The sequence below is a fragment of the Choloepus didactylus genome, chromosome 19 (assembly GCF_015220235.1).
Source record: "Choloepus didactylus isolate mChoDid1 chromosome 19, mChoDid1.pri, whole genome shotgun sequence".
Taxonomy (NCBI): domain Eukaryota; kingdom Metazoa; phylum Chordata; class Mammalia; order Pilosa; family Megalonychidae; genus Choloepus; species Choloepus didactylus.
This window is the reverse complement of record NC_051325.1, coordinates 37,015,287-37,038,373: the sequence shown is the minus strand read 5'-3', so window position 1 is coordinate 37,038,373 and position 23,087 is coordinate 37,015,287. Positions and strand designations below refer to the sequence as shown.

The following is a 23,087-nucleotide window of genomic DNA, read 5'->3' as shown; positions in this document are numbered from 1 at the left end:
AGTGAGGCCTCAGCTCACCAACTAGTAATGTGGACCGACAGCCTGAGACTCCTTACACGGGTGTGCACAGGTGTGTCCGCACTAACCTCAGTCATGTCACAGCTGGCTAGCCCACCTGAGGGCCATGGAGTGCTACCAAGGGGCTGCCTGAGGCAGACACTGTAAGCTGGTGGGATTCCAAGAAGCAATTTGAACACATGCTCCAAGAATCCAAAAAATATTCAGTACTAGACACCCCACTTTGGAAAATATAACCTAAAGAAATAAACTATGCAAAGGACGATGACTTCAGTATGCCCTACAACGGGGAAAACTTGAAAACAATTCAAATGTCCAATGGGAGGTGAAGGGTTAAGAAAATTATGTCCTCAAAAAGCATATAAATGTGAACGTGACAGTGAACATACTTAAGATTTAACCTCGGTGTAAAAAGGACGTAATGAATCTTCACAAGCCCAGGCATGTGAAAGTCTGGAAGAAAATGAGTTATTAGAAAAAATGCCGAGTCTGGAATCCTAATTTTAAACTTTCTAAAAGAACAACAACAACCAAAAAAAAGGGCAAAGAAAAGGAAGAACAAGAAACTGGGAGTGTCTGCAAGCTGGAGCTACTGGCATTTGAACACAGGCTCACTGGGCTTTGGCAGACCAAGTATGGGCAAAGTGGTGAGTATGCGTGGCCAGCCTGATGGGCCTGCACCCCTCTGCCTGCAGCACCCGGAATCATCTGCTCAGCAGCACCACCTGCTTTCATCCCCGCAGATTCTCTTTAGGCCCTAGAAAGAACAAGTTGGAGGTCCCTGGAAAGAATGGGAAAGGGGACATGGGACACAGAAGCCCCCTGGCAGGACACTTCATGGTGTCCCCTCCCAGTCCCATTCCAGCTTGAGTCAGAAAAGGAATATAGCCTTTTTTTATTGACTACTTGAAGTAGAGCAAACTAAATACATATTTAACAGTTTTGGTTCATTTATACAGTACATTAAATAAGTTATGCAGAGTTAAGTAACAAAAGTTCCTATCAGAGTAAAATGACGAAGCACAGAAAAACTAGACTGTAATGATCTTGTGGGTGGTTTCACATTCATCATCCCCCTTTAAAAACCACACTTGGAGGCTCAGTTTCTGCTTATTTACATTATTGGCTTTTTTTTTATGGACAGAGCCTTTGTAGCCTCATCAGGAACGTGGAAAGCCGACAAAGTGGACAGAAGGCCTCTCAGCCAAACAGCCCTTTCAACCATTCACCTAAGGTTTACTGCTGCTGCTTTCTGAAGACTCTGAGGCAGGGACAGGTGTATCCCCAACAGACGCCAGCCACACCTGCCCTATTTGGTATAAGCATCAATGAGAGAGTACACTGGGCAGCTGTAGGCCTGACCAGATGGGTTCTGCAGGAGGAGCTCCATTTCAGGCTGTGGAGGGAGAAGGGGAAACACAAGGCCCACCCCTCAGGCCTCCCACCCTTCTCCTGGCTCGTGGTGGAAAAGGTCACCTGCATTATCATCTTTGGAAATGAGCATGTCAATGCACGTGGGCAGAGGAAGGTAGTCAACGTTTTGGTTTCACAAGAACTACAGACACTCAGAGCTGGAAGGGCCCTATTCAGCAGCTCATCCAGTACCTCATCCCAACCTGGGCAGGATTCCTGACAGCTGGCCACCTGGCCCATGCTGGAACAGTCCAGGTTCCTCTGGCTTTTCTTACATTTGGTTCAAACAAGCTACTACCCAGTTCTTTGTAAATAGCCTAAAACAAATTTAAGAAAGTTGGCTTGGTCTGCTGACCCGGGAGGCTGGAAACCTTTTCTAGTCCGGTTCTGAAGAAAGCCTCCAAGATGTGTTCTATTTGAAATGATTTGAATCCATAATCTCTCCTACAGTTTCCAGGACTAATGGCCACCTGGATCATTGTTTGTGCTTCCATTCTGGAGAACCCACTACGTTGCTGAACCTTCAAACCCACTTAGCTATGTTCTGGGGCTACCCAGAAGATGTCTACACCCTTTGCAGGTAACAGGGCTACAGAATCGTTAAAGGAGCTGTACAAAGTGAACATTTCCTGCCTGGAAGCTGAAGATGAACATTTCCTGCCTGGAAGCTGAAGATACTCGAAGATGGGAGGAGCTCCTGGTAGACCAACAGAGATGGCAAAGGAAGTCCACACTGCAGAGGGCAGCACCAATGCCAGGCATGGATCAGTGGTGGGGAAATGTCATTTCTAGATCCAGCAGGGACTGATGGGAGATATTTGTGACTCAGCATTGCCTTAGAAGAGAACCACTCAATCTGTGATCTCAGGGTTGCAGGACCGTGCCGGAGCAGATCCGCTAGAGCGCCACTCCTGGAGCTGCAGGAATCTTCCAAGGTGGAATGCACACACCTCAAAAGATGGGTTACCTACTCCTAAGTATGTGGGATTAAACAACTTCTCGAGTCATGTTTCCCACTGGATGGAGTAAGCCAAGGTGCAGATAAGTGGGGACCCAAAGGACCACCAAAGACATGAAGACTGTGCCCTCACGTATCCCTCAGAATATCCAAAGGTGCCTTCCATTTTGGCCACCTTTGGTCTTCTCTGGTTCCTGCAACCAATCCTCATTTGGCAGAGGGCCATGATGTCCCATCACTCGTCTGTGTCCTTCGATGGGTGATGTTGGCCTCATCTTCCAGACATGGTGGGCAGGCGCACGTTGCATTTGATTTACAGGATAACGTCAAAGAATCTGTAATTGACTTGATACCCTAAGTACCACCAATGTGAGCCCATCTTTTGTCTTTTTTGTCCACCCAAATAAACTGTCAAGCCTCATCCTCTAAACAGCCTGAATATATTAACATTAAAATATTTCTTTTTTAAATCAACTGTAGATGAGTGGAGAGCCTGAACTTCCACCCCCAACCTGGTAGCTGGGGTGCTGTCAGCAGAGATTGGAAACCAAATGGGGAAACTGGATCACTCCTGTCCCTCCAGCTTCCTTTCCTCCAAACCAGAGGTTTGGGTTGGGGGATAATTTCAGAAAGGAGGGCACTGGAGAAAGGGATTTGTTAAATATAAACAGGAAGTTCTGGACAGATGTTCTAGCAAGCCATGTGTAAAACTGACCAGAATTAACACATCAAAAGGTTTGAGAACTACAATGCAGAACACTGCCCAGGACTTCAGATTGGCCTCTGGGTAGCACACAAAGCAGACTAGACTAGCACTACAAAGACTCTGAAAACTAAGTTGCCACTGGATCCACAGCCCGCAAAAGGCAGCCAGGACCCACCTGCTAAACCTAAATCTTAATTGTAGAAATTGACAATGAGCGCTGATGAGTATTATTTTGTTGGTTTTGGATCTCTATTCCAACCAATAAAAATCTCAGCTACCCTGGTAGTGAAGACTTAAAAACGTGGCCTGGGTGTTCATCCAATTTACCAATGATCAGTAGGCCATGGACGGATGAGTGTACACCACAAAACACCCACATGATAACTGATTTACAAGCTCCATGACTTTCTCAAAGTCATCAGGAGACATCCTATGTCTTAAGGGAACGTAAGTACTTCTTATCTTGGATACTGGCTTCATCCCTGTTAAAGTCAGGACCATCAACTGCTGCAGTATAAGGAGGCAAATGGGGGTGGGGAGAGGCCAAGTGTATTATTAGGCTGACTAGAAAACAATGGATTTACGTGTTCCATAGTAATGTAACATTATTTTGAATCTATTAATCTTCCTCTGGGTATACCTTTTTTATGCAATGGAAATCAGGTATTTTAAAGGTGCCTTCTGGTAAATTTCTTTTTGTAAGACTGAAAATCCTTGGGTAAGGTAAATTAGGCATAGGATTCTGTTCACTTGAGCTCTGGAGACTTAAAGTAAGATACATATATATCTAAAAACAATGCTACCTATGCTGGACCTTCTTCCTTTATGGGACAGAGAGAATCTTTTATTTCAGACTCTGGTCAATGAACAGAAGACTTGGACTTTCAAAGGCTACTACTGGTGTAGGGCCAACTAACTCATCTCAAATGATTCCTTGGAGCAGGAGGGTGTTGGAGACTCATAGATGGGAGGGTCAGGGTCCTTGGGCTCTCCCCAAAACCCGAATTGGTAGGGAAGAATGCATGTGGCAGTTCCTGCCAATTTAAAAGGGATGGAGGCAAGGTCATGTTTGGGAATGAGGAGAGCTAGTTAGGCAGCTGGAAATCTCCCTGAAGACAGGGAGTTGGATAGGCTTTCCCAAAATAGTTCTCACATTTTGCAAAACATTTCTCAGCTCAGAGGGAGAATGTATTAAACAGGTAACACAAGAGAAGGGAAACTGAGATTGTATACCTGATAATAACTATGGGTGGTTGTTAAACTAATGGAGTATGTATAACAATATGAAACTACAAGGTTTGAATTCTTTCAGGTCCAGGAAGGGTGCTCAGATGTGACCATGCCTTGATGGGTGGGGCAAGTCCTACCAAAACACCGTATCACATCCTATGAGACAATTGTAGCTTAAAAGGTACCCAACAGAGACCAGAAGGAGAAGACCCACAAGGAGATCTAGACATGTGCAGTCTGTGATAAAAGGACAAAAAACAAAATGACTGTGGAAACAGCCGAACGCTGACAACAGATGATCCATTCAATAATTTGATGATACTAGTTTGGCTAACATGCTCAGAGAGAACAGACTGTCCAAAATTGAGTATCATTCTCTCAAACCAATCCATGCCCTAGATACTATTTTCTGAACAAGCAAAACCAAATGAGAGGGGCCCATCCTCTTTTGCCCATCTTTCTGTGCCACCATTATGGTGCACATGGATGCCCTGGCTGAGGGTCTCAAGAGCATCAACAATACCAAGACGAGTGACAAACACCAGGTTCTTATCAGGCTGTGCTTCCAAGTCATCGCCTGGTTTCTGACCGTAATGATGAAGCATGGTTACGTAGGTGAACTTGAAACCACTGATGATCACAGAGATGGGAAACTGTTGTGAACTTTATAGGCAGGTTAAACAAGCATGGAGTGATTAGTCCCAGATTTGATGTAAAACTCAAAGATCTAGAAAAACAGCTGAATAATCTGTTCCCATACTATCAGTTTGATTTCCCTGTACTGATGACTCAGCTGGCATCATGGACCACCACAAGGAAGCAAGATAAATATACACAGGAGGGAAAATCCTGGGATTCTTATTCTAGGGATATAATTCTTACATGGAAATAAAATGCCTCAATAGGAAGGAAAAAAAAAAAATCAAGAGAGAGGGGAAATAAATGGGTCCCAAACTAAAATAGCCAGCCAGGTTGGGAGATCCTGACAAAATGATCTGTAATGCTTCGGGGGTGGGGGTGGGGGGGTGTTTATATTTATTTATTTATATTATTATGGGTATTTTTACTGAAATAGTGACTTATTTCCCTGCCCAAATCCCCAGGGCACCAATCAGTATCATCTGCTAAGCTTGGAAATGGGGCTTAAGGGGCTGTTCAGGGATGAGAGGGACTGCTCCCTCACAGAGGGCCCTCCTCCAGAGCCCGCTGCCAGTCTCCAGGCCTCTGTTATGTGAGGACAGTGGATGAAGGAGACAGTACATGGGGAGAGCCGCCTCCAGCCTGGATGGGCACATTACACAGTTTACTGCCTTAAGAAGGAAGGGAGGGGAACTGGTGGTCAATACAGAAAAGGAGTCGGCTATGCCAGTTTTAGCAGGGAGAGGAATAAACCAGGAAAGCCATGGAGGAGGCTCAGGGCAGCTGCACAGTTCCATCAAGCACATGGAAGGCTGACGGGAAACTGAGGCAAATGCCTGGAAAGAGTGTGGAGCACTATTTATTGGGCTGTACTCTTCCTCCAGTTCATTACTTGGTGAAGACCCAAAAGCTACTTGCATGAGTTCAAACACCTAATCCCCCATGCTCAAGTACTCTGTCGTGCTCAGTGGTCATCAGGAGTAAGTGGAGTCTGGGGCTCAGAGCCCGTTGGTGTCGATGGCTGTCACAGAGGCAGGAGTTGAGGAGCGTGAGGTGGTTGCCGAGGTCTTGTCCAGGGCTGGGCTTGGCACACTGCAGTCAGCAGACCTGGTGGAGGATGCCCTCCCACCAGGAAGCAGTGGCCGGGCCTGGCTGTGGGGACTCTGGCCATGCAGGTTCTGGCCACAGAGGCGGTGATGCCGCTCCCAGTCCTTGTGCTGGCAGAAAGAGCCACAGTATCGTGCGATATTGCAGCCACTGCATGTCTCGCTGGCTTTGCGGCCACAGTTCCAGCAATTCTGCAAGACACAGGAATCAGTTAGCGGTTGCTTAGGTCTTGTTTTTTGTGGGGTAGGCTCATCATCACTAGTCACTTCACTGTAGAACGGGGGGTTGTATGGGGAGAGCATGAGCTTCGGAGCTATACATTCCTGTGGATGAGTCCTGCTCTATTGCTCTGTTTAACCGCGGGAAATACATACCCCCTTTTGGAGTCTCCATCTGGTAAAACAGGAAAAACTACTTACTCACAGGATAATGGGGACAGTGAGATGAGGCAATGCATGTGAAAATACCTTGCACAGCATCAGATAGCTTAGGTGGTAGCCCCCAATTCCTGTTTAAGGCATAGACGCATTTTCTTTGACTCATGTTTTAAGCCTAAGCAGCCATACCAAACTCTGTCCAAGGGTCCCCATACCTCTCTATCCTAAGATCACGCACCCAGACATGCGATCAGAGAACCGTTTTCTCTCTTGCTCCTCCCAACAGGAAGATCTTCATTGTTTTTACTGACAATACCTGGCCTTTTAATAAAGACTTTTGAAGGAGCATAGGAAAATACCGGATCTTTTAAAAAGGTCACTTGCCAGCAAAGAGGATAGTGAATAGGAATGCAGATAGTTGTGCTTCCTCCTTTGTCCTCTGTGATCAGTTTCCTTTCAATGATGTGGCCCATCACAGATGGGTTGGGGACCATAGGAATAATTCTTGTGTGTGTATAGGAGCTACCTACAATACCTCAGAACCCAGGGCCTCTGTCTAGGCCAGGGAGTTTTCTCATGATCCCCTAAACTTTTCTTGCATTGTACAGACGGGAAAACCGAGGGTCAGAGGGGCAGTAACTTTCCTAAGGTTATCAAGTGATTAAGTAGCTATGCAAGCCTGGAACCCAGACCTCTATATCCAATGTGTAAGTTTAGTTTCAAAGAGCATTAAAACAGATAGCAGAGTCTCTCTACCACAACCAGCTTCCAGGAAATACACTGTCAATACTCGCCAACACAAAACCAGAGGACAAAAATAGGGAACAGGAGTAATTCTTATGCTACATTTATAGAAACTTAAGCAAACTGCATTCCAGAGAGTTTCAAACTTTGGAATCTGATAGCTGACTCCAATGCTTTGTTAGGATGCTATCACTAGTGGGGAAGAACCCAATTGTTGCCTACATGGGGCCACTGTAGAAATGCAGTCAAGGGGTCTGCTGTCAGCAGAAGGAAAAGAGCCTCTACTACTTCTGTTGATGTCTATAAGAATGTTTCACAATCAAGTCAGAATATTAAACCACTGGTAACTTTAACCTGGGCTGCTATTATTTTTAGCATAGTTTATGATTTATGAGATACAATAAAACAAAATAAACAGCGTCCCACAGGCAGGATCATAGAAATGCAAGAATATGGTTAGTGTCAGAGCACTCAGGGGTGAAAAGGGCAGTATTACGTGCTCTTTCTCTTTTGCTTTTCCATGATTTAAACTATGAGGCTTTTGCCAAGACATAAGACAAAAGACTTATTGTTGCAGTTATCCTTCACATGAGCATTCCTCAAAGTTGGAGCCCCAGACTTAGCTAAACAGTCCTCTATAGTTAATGGGGGAATGGTATAACTCTTCTCAGTTACTGCCCAGGGGAGTCAGCAATATGATTCCAGAATTTCATTTGTCAAGCATGGCCATCACTTTATGCCAGTGTTACTCTGAGTGGGGCCTAAGACCACCTGTATCAGACTTACCAGGGGCTTGTCAAAATTCTGGGATACTAGCATAAAAATAAAATAAAATAAACAAAAAAACAAACCACAGAACTGTACAACACAGTGAATATTAATGTAAACTATGGACTAGAGTTAATAGTATGATTATAATAATATTGTTTCATTAATTGAAACAAAGGTACTGCACTAATGCAAAGTGTTAAAAATAGGAACACTGTGTGAGGGGGTGGATATATGGGAACTCTGCACTTTCTGAATTTTTCTGTAAACCTACAACTTCTCTAACTTAAAACAAAACAAAACAAAACAAGTAGTAAAATAAAAAACAAAAACCCTGGAATCCATCCGAGACCTTCCTGCAAAACTGTCCCAATAGAGAAACGACTACCTATTTTACAAGCAACTGGTAGTCCATTATGCTTGCTAGGAAATTCAGGCTGGGAACAGAACTTCTGCAGTGGTACAGATAAGGGGAACCCTTACTTCATCCTTACAGCACCAGGTATGACAGGGGAGAGGCTTAGAGCCAGCCTCAAAGGAGCTGGCTCTTCTGCGTGAGCAGGAACATTAATCTGGGAAACTCCAGATTAATGCCGCTCAAAAACAATTCTAAGGAAAGAGAAGGGAAAAGGGATGGCCTTTGTTGGAATGCCACACTACGGAATTTTACCATACCCTCTGTGGTGACACACAATACTCATGCATTTTCATTTTCACATGGGCATGCTTGGCAATGGTATCTTGAAACAGGTCATTTTGATATGAAAAAATAAAATTTCTATTGCTTGTTATTTAAAAAAAAATCACAGTTCTTCGCTTATTATAATGGTCCCTACATTGTAAGCTCTTGTAACAGTCACATCTATTCCTGAATTGTAAGGCTACCTCCAGATTCAGAGATGCTGATCCCTCTGTGTATAACCTGATTGATCCCTGGAACTTTGGGTATCTGTGTGACACCTGAAACTCAGAGCTAAAGCGCGGCAGATATGAGGGTATTAGTGCATACAGCAACTGTTAAAAAAGCTGAAAAAGAGTCCAGACTTCAATTGGAGATATGAATGAAGCAGATCTGGTTAGGACTAGGGCAAATCGGACCAAAGGGTAAAGGACGATACTGACTGTGTTTTAAAACTTCAACTTCCATATGAGACCAAGAGAAGAGATGTTTACTTGGTGCAGGATCAATATCTCCTAAACAATTTAACTCATACAGTTTGTTCAAATACCATAATTACATAGAACTTTGAATAGGAAGTGAGACCTGGTAGGTTTGTACAAGTTAGTGTGAAATAGCGACACATCCCAAAGTAATTTGGGCAGAGAATAAATACGTATATGCAGGGCCCCCCTGAGGAGCTGGGGGAAAATGCGGAAGTGTTGGACTTCCTCACCTGGATTGTTGCTAATGTTCTCACAAACATTGAGGACTGGTGGTTTGGTGTGCTGATCCCTCTATCTTGGGACTTGCACTTATGAAGCTCATTACTGCAAAGGAGAGGCTAAACCTGCTTATAATTGTGCCTAAGAGTCTCCCCCTGAGTACCTCTTTGTTGCTCAGATGTGGCCCTCTCTCTCTAGCTAACCAACTCGGCAGGTGAACTCACTGCCCTCCCCACTATGTGGGATGACTCCCAGGGGTGTAAATCTCCCTGGAAACGCAGGATATGACTCCTGGGGATGAATCTGGACCCGGTATCATGGGATTGAGAACATCTTCTTGACCAAAAGGGGGATGTGAAATGAAACAAAATAAAGTTTCAGTGGTTGAGAGATTCCAAATGGAGTAGAGAGGTCACTCTGGTGGGCACTCTTACCCACTATAAAGATAACCCTTGCTAGGTTTTAATGTATTGAAATAGCTAGAAGTAAATACCTGAAAATATCAAACTGTAACCCAATAGCCTTGACTCTTGAAGATGATCGTATAGCAATGTAGCTTACAAGGAGTGACTGTGTGATTGTGAAAGCCTTGTGGATCACACTGCCTTTAACAAGAGCATGGATGGATGAGTAGAAAAATGGGGAGAAAAACTAAATGAAAAATAGGGTGGGGGGATGATTTGGGTGTTCTTTTTTACTTTTATTTTTTATTCTTACTTTTACTTTTTCTGGTGTAAGGAAAATGTTTAAATAATAGACTGGGGTGATGAATGCACAACTATATGATGGTACTGTGAACAGCTGATTGTACACCACAGATGACTGTATGATCTGTAAATATGTATCAATAAAATTGAATAAAAAAAAAAATCACAGTTCTTTAACTTCAAGTGAATGTCTCCAAGGAGGCTGATCTTCCAACTGATAGATGGGATCTGTCTAGTTACAGAAACAGGTTTGTTTCAGGACTTAACAGTTTATCTAAAGCTGAAAAATGATGAAAAGTTAAAAAATTTTATCGAATTTAAAAAGACTGTTGGGACTGTCATAATGGTTATGACTTATGCTTTTTTCTTTTCAGTTCTTTTATTATTATTTTTGCTTTAACCTTTAAACAGTTCTTTTATTTTTTTACTCACCATAGTACCCAAGTGTTCTTTATAGAAGCATCACTAAGCCCTGGGCTCAGGTTTGGGGCAGCTGGGCAGGTCTGCCCGATATGTCACTTTAATCCACACACCAAAAAAACCTATCCTATTTGTAAATAGATTGGATGCTACAGGACCCTGTAGTTCCTTACTTCCGTTCTCTGGCTTCAGGAATGAGGGACTATGTATCGATTAAATTCTCTGAGCTGCATTTTCCTCATTTGTAAATGAAGAGATCCAACAGTACCTACCTCCTATGGTCATTGTGAGGATCGAAAAGACGATGAGATACTTAACTCAGCATTTAGTACACAATAAGCCCACACAGTCAATGTTGGTCATCATCATGCAAATATATAAACTATGTCTTTGGGGTGAATTTTAAAATTTTAAGCCAATATAATGAGCAAGGATGTAATAATTTACTATCTTGGTGTGCAAAAGAGTCCCAGATTGAGAAACTAAACTTTTCTGGTGCTGGATAAAAATCATAACCATCTAATTCAAGACTTGACTGTTTGTGCCTCACTGCCCAGCATCTGAGAGGAAAGCCGTGGGCTTGGTCACCCCAGCTGTCCCAGCTCAGCCCCCAGGATTTAGCAGAGCTCTGACCTCCGTTGACTCTTCTTGCTCATTTATGACAAGGAAGGCATCCTCTGCAGCCTGTCGTTTGACATCTGCGATGGTTTGCTCCATTCGAGCTCTCTCTGTTGCAATCACTTCAAAGGCTTTTTGCTCTGCCTCAGCAACGGCTTTCTGTACCTCTGACATGGCCTGAATTTTCACCTTATTCACAGCTTCTTCTAGAAGAAAGTGACAGTATAATTAACTGGCCGAGAAATCTTTTCCCTCCCATCCCACGTCATTTCTAAGAAGGGACATAGCTGAGATTACTCTTATAAAAATACACAGAAATAAACATATAATGAACGCATTCATTTTTATTCTTGCACTCCCATATCCATTCATGCAATTGCTTGTTGGATATGCAGATGAAGGGGGGCACTGTGCTGGGTGCTAGGGATAAACAGGTGTTTAAGACATAGTCCATAATCTCATAACTGCTTGTGAGTATAAGTATAAGGAGTATAAAGGTGGTTTAGGTGTCATGATATATCAGTAAAAGAGACAAGAATTCAAGAGGAAAAGTGGTCAGCTATACAGGGAGCTGAAGGGGATACAGAAAATGTGTTCTGGTTGAGATGGCAGGTTGAAATCAATTTTTGTAAAGTCTTACATGCCATGTCAAGGAATTTAACCTTTGTTTTTTAACTGAAGAAAATGGGAACTTCTTAAAGGGCTCTGTGTAAGGAGAAAAGAATGAGAGGCTGGGGCAATAATCCAGCAGTTAGAAGAGAGCCTGAATTTAGGTAGAAACAAGTGGGAAAGAAGACGGGATGAGGTAGAATGAGGTTGGTATCATCTAAGGTCGGGATGTGGGAGTAAAGGAGAAGAAAGGTAGTGCTATTCAATGAAATGGACAATAAGTAAGCAGCTGGTATGAAGGCAAGTGAGAAGGTTGAGGTGCCTTTGAGGCATCCAGGTGGAAATAAGCAGGAGGCACTTAGACATATAAGACTGAACTCAGTAGAGAAATATGGGCTGGAGATGCAGATTTAGGCAATTTGCAGGAGCCCTAGGGTTTCCAAAGCCCTGCCCAGCCACCATCATGGCCTAGGCTCAAAGGCGGTCCAAACAGAGTGTTCTAGGTTGCCTTACTAGAACTTTCCTTCTTATCATCTAGTCATAAGAAGGAAAGCCTTCTCCCTACAGACCAAGGATGATGCTAATTTGACTTGATACTCAATTCCATGCTTCCTTCACTCTTCGGGTCCACACGGGTATATTACAGCCTATCACAGCTGCCCTTCATAGGCCTCTTACTAGATACCACGTATATGTTAAATGCCTCTTATTGAGGCAACATAACAATGATCTGAGGTAATTTTATCCTCTCGGTTTAAGGATGAGTGAACCGAAAATGAGTTTGGGTAACTATCTTGCTGAAGGTCACGTAAAGTCACATATGGCACTGTAACAAAGCAAGAAGTCAAACTGACAGGCTCAATGTCAAAGTTGGGCTCTCAAGCATAGTTAACCCAAGATACCATCCAAGATGACAAAGTTACTAGACCCACCTTCTTACCAACTGTCAAGAGAAGTGACAGGCCTAGAAAAACCTTGGCCCAAATTGCTTCACCAGTCTTAATAAAATCACAGAGAGATCCAAGAACAGAATTAATTACCCCAAGGAAGCATTTCCATCATTTTTTTAAACGATAGCTGTAAACAGAAGGTAATAGTTCCTGAGTGTGCTCCCTCTCCCCACTGTCCCATAGTTTGTCTTGAGGACAGATCTCCTGTAGGGAACAAAGAGTAGCTCTCAGCTCACCCATATCAGAATCACCTACAGAGGTCATTTAAAATGCAGGTTCTGGAGCTTTTCTGATTCTATGGAATCAGAATCTCTGGGAGTGACCTCAGGGACCTGCTTTTAAAAACTCCTGGGTGACTCTCAATCACAATAAATTAGAGAACTCTCCTAAAGGCAAGAAGATGGGGGGTCACCAACTTCCAAACTTTCCTGATAGTATTGGTTTTATATCAGTTATCAAGGAGATCCTGTGCATGATAATCTCTCTCTTCCGTAACAACTACATTCTTCATTTCCCATGATTCTACTCTACTTCTTGGCAATATAATATACATTTTCCTGTCTCACATTGCAAAAATTTTTCCAAGCTGCTACACAGTGTTCCAAATTATTTTTCATGGTAATATTTTGTTGTGGTGTCATACCATGAATTAAAATAACTGTTCATGGATATTGGGGCATTTCCCAGGTTGCTTCTCCTCCACACCCAGAACATGCTAAAAGCAGTATCTTTATAGGTACTGTTGCTTCTTTAACAATTTGTGTCTAGATTGCTTACTTTTGCAAGAAAGGATTCAAAAAAGCATGTGAGGAATGATTTCAAGACTTTTTATGTATTTCCTGTAACAATTTCATATATGAACCTTAGCGTCATCAATGAAGTCCTCTAAAATTGTGTCAATAATTGAGGGACTAATTTATCAAGGTTACTTTATCTTGCATTTTCCTATTTACCAGTAAGGAAAAATATTTTGCAATAGGTTTAGTATTTGTATTTCTCAAAGCATAATTTCTCTATTCCTGTATTTGTCCACTTATTTATTATGGTTCTTGAAGTTCTTCAGTCTTAATGAAAGACAGTGATTAAATTTCTTCGTAATAAAACAAGCACATTTTATCTTAGGAAGGAAACCAAAAATTGTATTGGACTAAAAAAATGTCAATACAAAGGTGAGGCAAGAAGGACAAGAAGGCTAACATTTGCAAATGGGTAATATTAGGAGTATGAGGTCAGTTCAATCCCTTATCTTGCCAAAACAGGAAGTCTCCACTGTCTTTTTTTTTTTTTTTTGTAGAACATCAGGCCTACCCAGAACAGTCTTAACTAAGCCAGGAACAGTAAAGAAGAAAGGATCAGAAGAGGGGAAAAAAGGTAACTTAGTGAACACAGTGTGGGCAGATGGTAGTGAAGAGAACAGGCAGAAATGAGTTAAGCTACAGGCCCAGAAACAGGGCATATAAATAGGGAGGGAAGAGTTTGTCATTAATACCTCAGTGTGACCCAATAGAAAGGGCCTTGGATAAGTTGTCGGGAGCCATTCCGAATTCTGTTACTGTAAACTAACATGACAGTCCAGGAGATGAACAGGACAGGTAGGAGGGAGGAGAGGCAGGAGGCCTAGAGTTCTATGAGGAGGCTGTAAGACAACCAAAGAACCCAGTTCCCACCTTTCCCTCAAATACAGGCTCCATGCTTACACAAATTAGTCAGTACATACAACCTACAAGCAGACAGATACATACCAGTTTTTTTCCAAAACTCCACAGGAACATATCCTGTTCCTGGTCTGCTGTTGAATTCTCGCTGGGAGTCTGCAGGAGAGATAAATAGCATAGGTTCAGAAACTATCACACATGTCACAATGTGTTATTTTTACGAAACAGTTTGTCAGACCTTTCATTCACCACTTAGGATTCAAACGTATATTTATTTTCTGATACAGGATAAAATCAGATTATAAAATAGTACATTTAATTTTGGTCTAAAAACACATAAGTATCAAATATTTAACAGATCAAATATTAATTTAATCTCAAAGTAGTGAGATTAAAAGTGATCTTCATTTTCTCTTTACTTTTCTATATATTCTAATTTTTTCTATGAACATGTGTATTTTTATGGTACTCATCAAAATATAAATTAAAATACACACATATATTTATGTTTATGTGCATGCACCTGTCCATGTCCAATTTAACTGTCTCCATCATGCACAGGGTCTCTGGCAACTGCCCTGTAGATATGTCAGGGAATATAGCCTGTTGCTCAGCAACTCTGAATTTTTATGTGATGCAAGGAAGCTTCCTTAAGTTTCTTAAAATGTTTATAAACTAAACTAAGAAAAAAAGAAAACGTAGTAAAGAAAATGCTTTGATCTGGAACACTGCCATTTAAAAATGTACCCCCAAAGAGGCTACCCAGGGCTTGCAGAAAGGGCATAGGGGTGGGGGGCGTGGTGACTTGACATATATATGCTTACTGAGAGCCTATATAATATTTTATAATAAATGGTTCCATCGCTAAAAGAAAGCTTGAAAACTAATTAAGGCAATTTAATGTTGTCAGTGACAGGGCAATACTGTTTCTGAGCTTTTTTACTGGAATAAAATGAGCTTAAAATCTACAATTTTAGCCATTTTAAAGTGTACAATTCAGTGACATTTAGTATATACACAATATAAAGAAAACTGAAAGGTGCTCTTTAAAATAGTTGAGGTTCCTAATTCATGTAACCATTTGTCAAACACATAGAAACTTACGATATTCGTGAAATAGAAAATGGGGAAAGAATCTAGGACTGGAATAGCCAAAGTAACAGCCAAGAAGGAGGACGTGGATCAACTTTATGTCTTAAATGAGGAAAATCAGTGAGAAAATGGACTTGAATGTGTAGATAAGGCATCATCTGATGTTAAAAGACAGAAGTTGTTTACTTGTGGGGAGAGGCAAGGAAGCCTTGGCAGACTGAGGAGAAGCTACCTCCCTCGTGTCACCAAAGGTCATATCCTTTGTACTTGCCCAGTCCTCAGCATTTTAATTCTGACTTAAGTAAAGGTAAGAGGAACCTAAAGAAGCATTTGATCCTAAAGGAGCTTTTCAGCTTACTCAGGACATTCCTGAAAGCCAGGGGCATTCTTAGGGTATCTACAAAAGCCAGGATAACTGTTTTTATATCTCTAACCATGAGAGAAGATGTTAGGGGTTTCAACTGATTCACTAAGAAGACTATTGTAACCAAAGGCCAGGCAAATAACACAAATAATAAATGGGTCAGAAATGGAGGGCGGGGGAGACACCGAGGTGAACTGGGTTATCAATCCAGTACTGCCTAAATAAACAGATTTTTCAGATTTTACAAAAGAAGTTGGAAATTTGCATTGGCGTTGGTGGTGGTTCTAATGTCCTGATATGCATGTTTTAGATACTAATTAACAAAAATTAAGCTCTGCAGACTAAGCAAAACACACCTTCATATCATCAATTTGTGACCTCTGAAAACAAACAGTAATTGGCTTCTATGCTGGCAATATTTCAGCCTTAATGAACGTGGATTAAACCTCCAAAGTGTTAGGAGACAGTCCTCATCATTATGGGGCTCTTATGTGTGGGCAGACAAAGGGGTATTGTTTGAGAGACTAAACCAGTGCCCAGATTCAGCAAGACTTGAGATTTGTTTTTTTAATGACCCAGAACTTCCAAATTTGGATCAGATCCTAAGAATCAGATACTAGAGAACACCCAGGAAGCATTAACTACCAAACTTGGCTTTAAGCAGGAAGTAAGGGCTGAGTACACAACTGGACGGTCCATGAAAGATTTCAGCTGCTTTTTCTCATTATAGGTGGGTGACCAAGGAAACCCCAGATTTTAGGGAAGAGACTATGGGATTTTAGGAAGTCTTACTTAATGTTAAGGAATAATTAACTGATTCAGATTATACCAAAGAAAAACAACAACAAAAAGAAACCCTTTTCCCTTTGCCCCTTCTTAAGTGAATGCCTCAGTCTAGAGACAGGGAAATACTTGAAAGGACAAAATTAGGCAACATGACTGAAAATTCTATGCCATAACCAGTGATACTAGTGGACTGGGAGTTCACCAAATTTTCTCTCTGCCAGAGAATGATCCCACCCCTCTTATAAGTGACATGGACCAAGGATGCTCCTCAAGAATGGTGAGAAGATAAGGCTATGAAACTTGAGTCCAGTAGCCTGTTTTGATTTAGAAAGCAGCTTATTGTGGTGCCTGTCTCCTTCCTCAGTGGAGACAGACAGTTTCAACATAAGAAGCAAGACTTAAAATGTCCAGCCCTAGAGTCACATGAACTGATACAAACCTATATTATATCCATATGAACTATACCATAACTGATGTATTTATTATCTGTTGTTGAGTGAAAAAAAGCAAATCACCAGACATATTTTAGAATAATATTGTTTACATTAAACTACATTAAAAAATTATCTTTAATACTACCAACTTTCTCAGGCTCTTCAAAAATGTTAATGGCATGACAAAATAAATGTAAGGGACTCATCTAGACTAAAACAGATTAAAGACATAAAAATTGAAGGCGTGATCCTGGACTGGATAGACTAGCAAGAAAGAAAAGAGCTATAAAAACATTCTGAGTGACAAGCATGCAAAAATAATTCAATGGGGAAAGAACAGTCTTTGGACAACTGGATATTCACATGCAAAAGAATGAATCTGGACCCCTGCCTCATATCATATACAAAAACCAACTCAAAATTAGCTTTTACTAAATGTAAGAGCTAAAACTATTAAACACATAGAAGAAAGCATAGGTGTGATTCTGTGACTTCAGATCAGTCAACAGTTTCTCAGACATGACACCAAAAGCTCAAGTGACAAGAACAAAATGGGCAAAAGAAGATCTGAATAGACATTTCTCCAAAGCAGATATATAATGGTCAATAAATACATGAAAAGTTGCTCAGGATCACTGGCTATCAGGAAATGCAATCAAAATCAAAATGAGATACCACTTCATACCCATCAGGATGAGTAAAATTAAAAAGACAGATAATAACAAGTAAGGGTGAGGATATGGAGAAACTGGCACCTTCATACATTGCTGTTGGGAACATAAAATAGTGCAGCCACTTTGAAAAACAAGAGTTACCATATGACTGAGCAATTCTACTCCTAGATATATACTCAAGAAAACTGAAAACATGTCTACATAAAGACCTGTACACATATGTTTATAGCAGCATTTATTTGTAATAACCAAAAAGTGGAAGAAAATCAAATGTCCATCAATCAAAGGGATAAGTAAAATGTGGTATATCCACACAATAGAATATTATTCAGCAATAAAAAGGAATGAAGTGCTGATACATAACATGGATGAACTTTGAAAACATTGTACTATGTATAGAAAGCCAGTCACAAAAGACTACGTATTGTATATGATTCCATTTATATGTCCAGTGTGCCATTTTGGATATATTACACCCCCCAAAAAGCCATATTCTTTGATGCAGTTTTGTGGGGCCAGACATATTAATGTTGATTAGGTTGGAATCTTTTGATTGTTTCCATGGAGATGTGACTCAGCCAATCATAGGCGAAAAATTTGATTAAATTGTTTCCATGGAGATATGCCTCCCCCATTCACGGTGGGTCTTGATTTAATCACTGGAGTCCTGTAAAAGAGCTCACAAACAGAAGCAGCTCAGAGCAGCTGAGAGGGACAGTTTGGAGAGAAGACAAGAGCTGAAACTGACACTGACACTTAGAGATAGCTGAAGATGCAGACAGAAGGATATTTAACTACGAGACGAAGCCCCAAGTTTGCTCCGGGATATGCTAAGACAGGACCCCCAGGAACTTAGAGAGAAACGTCCTGGGAGAAAGAACCAAGAACGCACAGGAGCTTTGAGAGGAGCTAAAACACAGCCTGGGATTAACGGTGACAGCCACGAGACTTCCGAGCTAACAGGTTTTCCGGATGCTACTGGCCATCCTTCAGTGAAGGTTGATGCCTTAGTTTGGACACTTTTATGGCCTTAGGCCATAAACTTTTGTTATACAGTTCCATACTGAAAATTTTTGTAACCAAATAAAACCCCCCTTTATAAAAGCCAATCCACTTCTGGTATTTTGCGTAACGGCAACATCAGCAAACCGAAATATCCAGAATAGGTAAATCCATACAGACATAAAGTAGATGAGTGGTTGCTAGGACTGGAGAAGATGGAGGAAATGGGGAGTGACTACTAAAGGGTACAGGGCTTCTTTCTGGGGTAATGAAACTGTTTTAAAATAGATTCTGGTGATGGTTACACAAGTCTGTAAATATACTAAAAACCTAAATGTGCACTTCAAGTGTATGAATTATAGCTCAATAATGTCGTTACAAGTAATTTCCTGTGCCTTTAAAACTTTGGAAATAGAGTTCTAATGGTTCTCTACCTTACTTTTGTTATACAGTTCCATACTGAAAATTTTTGTCGTTTCACATCCTTTGCTATTATCAATAATGCTGTGACGTACATTTTTGTATACAAATCTCAGACTATATCTTTGATAATTTTTATGGATTAGATGCCTAGAAATTGGATTATGATGAGGGGAACTCATAGTGCTGGAGTAAGTACAAATTGATACCACCTTTTAGGAATTAGGTTGTTTATATCAAGGGAATGTTTCCCTTTGACTTTTTACCTCCATTGTCACAGTGCATTCACTGAGCTTCTATATAAGTAGCAATGATAGGAGAATGTCATAGCAAGGGTCTCTCTGAATGCTCCTTGATCATTAAGTTTACAGTTCAGTCTTTTCTCTGTTTCATTCCTGTTTCCCGTCCTTTCTTGCCTCATTTCTACCTTGCAATTAATGTTTTATGGAAACACTGTTTATGTTTATTTTTAAATAAAAATGTAAAAATTTCAATTAAAATGTTTTATTTCACAATAAAAATGCTGTTACAGAAAAGAAAAAAAACATGAGGACAACTAGGAAATTGAATATGAACTACATTGTAGTTAGATAAATTATTGCATCAATGTGAAATTTCTTGGATGCACTGATGGTATTGTGGTTATGTAGAAGAATGTCCTAGTTTTTAGGAGAAACAGGTGGAAGCATTTCAGGATGAAGTGTCATGATAGGTTGAGGGATTTTATATCTAACTACCTATCCACCTACTTCATCCACCCACCCGCCCACCCATTCATGCACCCATTCATCCATCCATCCATCCAGTAATAAAGCAAATGTAGCAAAATACAAAAAACTGCTGACTCTAGGTGAAGGGTACATGAGCATTCAGTGTGTCACTCTTGATATTTTTATGCATTTGAAAATTTTCAAAATAAAAACCTGGGGAAATTATCTTTAAACATGTACAAGGAAAATTTCTATAAGAACATACATTAATTTGCCAATAAGTGAGCACTGGGGAAAAGAAGAGAAAAGGGAGACAGGGTGTAATTTTCAAATTTACTTTTTATGTTTCTATATTGGTTAGCCTTTTTAAAATGCAGTTAATATTTTAAAAGTTCCATTTAAAGAATAAACAAATTAAAATACTCAAAAAAATGAAGTGGATCTAATATTACCAGATATTAAAGCACATTCTAAGTTTTTAATAATTAAAAGCTTGATATTATATTGGAAAGCAGTATAACATAATTGCTAAGAGTGGGTGCTGGTTCTAGTATCAGAATGTCATACTAATTTAAGCCTCTGTTTTATCATATGTGAAAGAACAGTAGTCCCTATATTTCAATAGGAAGTTTTGAGAAATATATGAGGTAACACATTTTGTAAAGGGCTTAGCACTGGCTGGAACATAGTAAGTGCCCAAATAAGCTATTATTATTAAAAAAGAAAAGAAAAGAAAAAAAACTAGCATAGTCAGAAAAGTCAATAAAGGAAATGTAATATAAGATAATTATGCCATTTGAATAGTTAAAGGACAGTTAACATTAATTGATGGTAGGATATTTTAAACTATTTGGAAAAAACTAAGTTAGATGGCTAATACCCAGAACACACAAAACTCGAAAATTATACTAATTATACTAATGTAAATTTATTGTACCTTGGTGGGGATCAAGGTCAAGAAACAAATCATAAAGGAAAACAGATTTTACCTGAGATATATTAGTTCTTGTATCCATCAAAACAAAACAAGATCAAATGAACAAAAATGCCCATCTCCCAGGACCCATTAATGTTACAGCTAAGAAGATAACCTAGGGGAAAAATGCAAGATGTTTGAAAAAACCTTACATACAAACATCTTAAATATTGTATTATTCACCAAGAAACAAAAACAAAATTTTACATGTTCAACAACAGGAATGACTTAAGGAAATTATTACATATCTAGATGGTAGAATATTGTATAGACATTCAAATTATGCTTATAAAATCTTTAATGATGTGAGAACATACTTAGGATATAAAGTTACATTTTCTGCTCATTTTTAAAAAACCATACAAAATTGTAACAGAATACCTCAGCTACATTTCAAAATTCTTCAGTATGTGTCATATAATGAATTAACTTTATATATTTCTGTGTTTTTCACAATGAGCTTTGCAGTTTCAATGACTAAATGATACCTACCCTCATGAGGTTGTTCTGAGCAGTAAATGATAATGTACATAGAGTAATGGGTCTCAACTCTGAGAGCCCAGGTTCCATCTCAGACCAATTAAATCAGAATCGATGGAGGTGAGGCCAGGGTATCAAGATTTTTCCAAAGTCCCCAGATGGATTCTGCAACCCAGCATTCATGTTTAAGAACTTCCAAACCAAACCAAGAGCATCATATCTTTGTAGGTGATATCTATTTTCTATTGAAACAATGGTAAAGTATGTACATATTCTGTGCTTTCAAAAATAGGAATTTTTAAAGTAGAAATAGAAAAGTAGTAAAAATATTTAATGAATTTTATTAGATTATTACTAAAATTTAAATAATAAGAAAAGTGCCAGTCTTAAATGCATTTTGATCTGGCCAGTTAGGATGCTGGCATATTTAGCAAAATGAACTACTTCCACAAACATTTTGCCTTTAGGTCGATATCACTATTGGTGGCTCTCACTTTAGGATCACCAGCAGCAGTGAACAATACCCCAAGGAAGATACATGGACTGTATGAAGAAGACTGTTTATAATATTAGAAATCTTTTATTAAATGCCTTGAAGATAATCCATTAATGCAAACATGTGCAATGCAGGAAGCAAAGAAGTTATTTCAGGTTACTTGCTTTCCTGAAATTTGCTTTGCTTTATTATAAAGTAGTGATTTTTGATACCTGTGTGTTGTTGTAGCTTATAGATAATGTTTAAATGAATTCAATAAATTGCAAGAAACAATAATTAAACTTATCATTTAAAAGAAAATCACCATGAGGGCACAATAATTATATGCCAATACAGCCTAAAATTCATAAACTCAATTTCATCAGGAAGAACTTCTGAAAAGAGACTCAATTTTAGGAATATTCATAAAAGAGAATGTACCTTTTTAAAAATTTTAGTCTTTATTTTGATCACATATGTTAAGGAACCCAAGAGTCTACAAGGCTTGTCAGGAAAATGGTAGAACCCCACTCACATTTTCTCTCCAGAGAGATGCTTCTTTAGGTGTTGCTACATCTGGATTTTTCAGTTGTAGGCATTATCTATTGACTTGCCAATATGCTAGAAAATAATTTTGTTCTCTTTCAACACCTCCCCCCACCCCTCCCTTCACAATTCTTCCCTTCCGGTCCTACCGAGACATACCCTAATTCTGTTATACCAAAAGTCAACATTTACATAACTCCATGTAAATGTCAATCACAGTGATGCTGACTCATGTAGTTCACACTCTATGAATCCTTTTATCTTCCTGAATCTACTTTTGTTTTTCTTTGGTTGAGTGTAGAATTCTAGGATAAAAATAATTTTCCTTCAGAATTTGAAGGCATTGCTCCATAATATTCTACCTTTCAATGACGCTAATTTATAAGTCCATTTTTTCTACTGTGTTGGAAAACTGTCCTTTAATTCTACGTAAATTTTTGAATTATTTTGATAATTACTTCATTTTCTCTTTTTTTGTGTGTTGTTGTTCACTCTTTCTAAAACTCATATTATCTGCATCTATGAGTTGGATGGATTCTTTAATTTTCTTATCTTTTTCTCTTCAGGGATATGAACGATACATTTTTTCTTTTCTCTGAAGAGCTGCCATTAACTCTACTTCTTTGTTTTGGTTTCCACCTTTGATATAATGGGCTTATTTCTGGAGTTCAGTCAGCTTTGACAATTTGGTCATACATGCCCTAAAAAGCTACATGGAAGCACTGTGACTATGGATGGAGCTCATCTACTGTGGGCTTAACTATATCAAACTTAACTTTATCAAACTTGCCTGATTACAAGACTAGTTAATTGTATATTTTCAGAA

The 23,087-nt window shown here is 39.8% G+C and overlaps 1 protein-coding gene across 7 annotated transcripts in view; it reads right to left on the bottom strand.

Moving 5' to 3' along the window:
- Positions 1-5,805: 5,805 nt before the first annotated feature.
- The window catches only part of CBFA2T2 (CBFA2/RUNX1 partner transcriptional co-repressor 2), a 188,701-nt gene continuing 171,419 nt past the window's right edge, over positions 5,806-23,087 (bottom strand). For 6 of the 7 annotated variants that reach the window (XM_037811202.1, XM_037811199.1, XM_037811198.1 and 3 more), the window contains 3 exons: positions 14,390-14,458; positions 11,104-11,294; positions 5,806-6,262 (listed from right to left, as the gene is read on the bottom strand). In XM_037811202.1, the coding sequence (XP_037667130.1) occupies positions 5,963-6,262; positions 11,104-11,294; positions 14,390-14,458 (560 nt within the window). In that variant the 3' untranslated portion in view covers positions 5,806-5,962. The remainder of the gene's footprint in view (positions 6,263-11,103; positions 11,295-14,389; positions 14,459-23,087) is intronic. The other variant, XM_037811197.1, reaches the window with a different exon arrangement.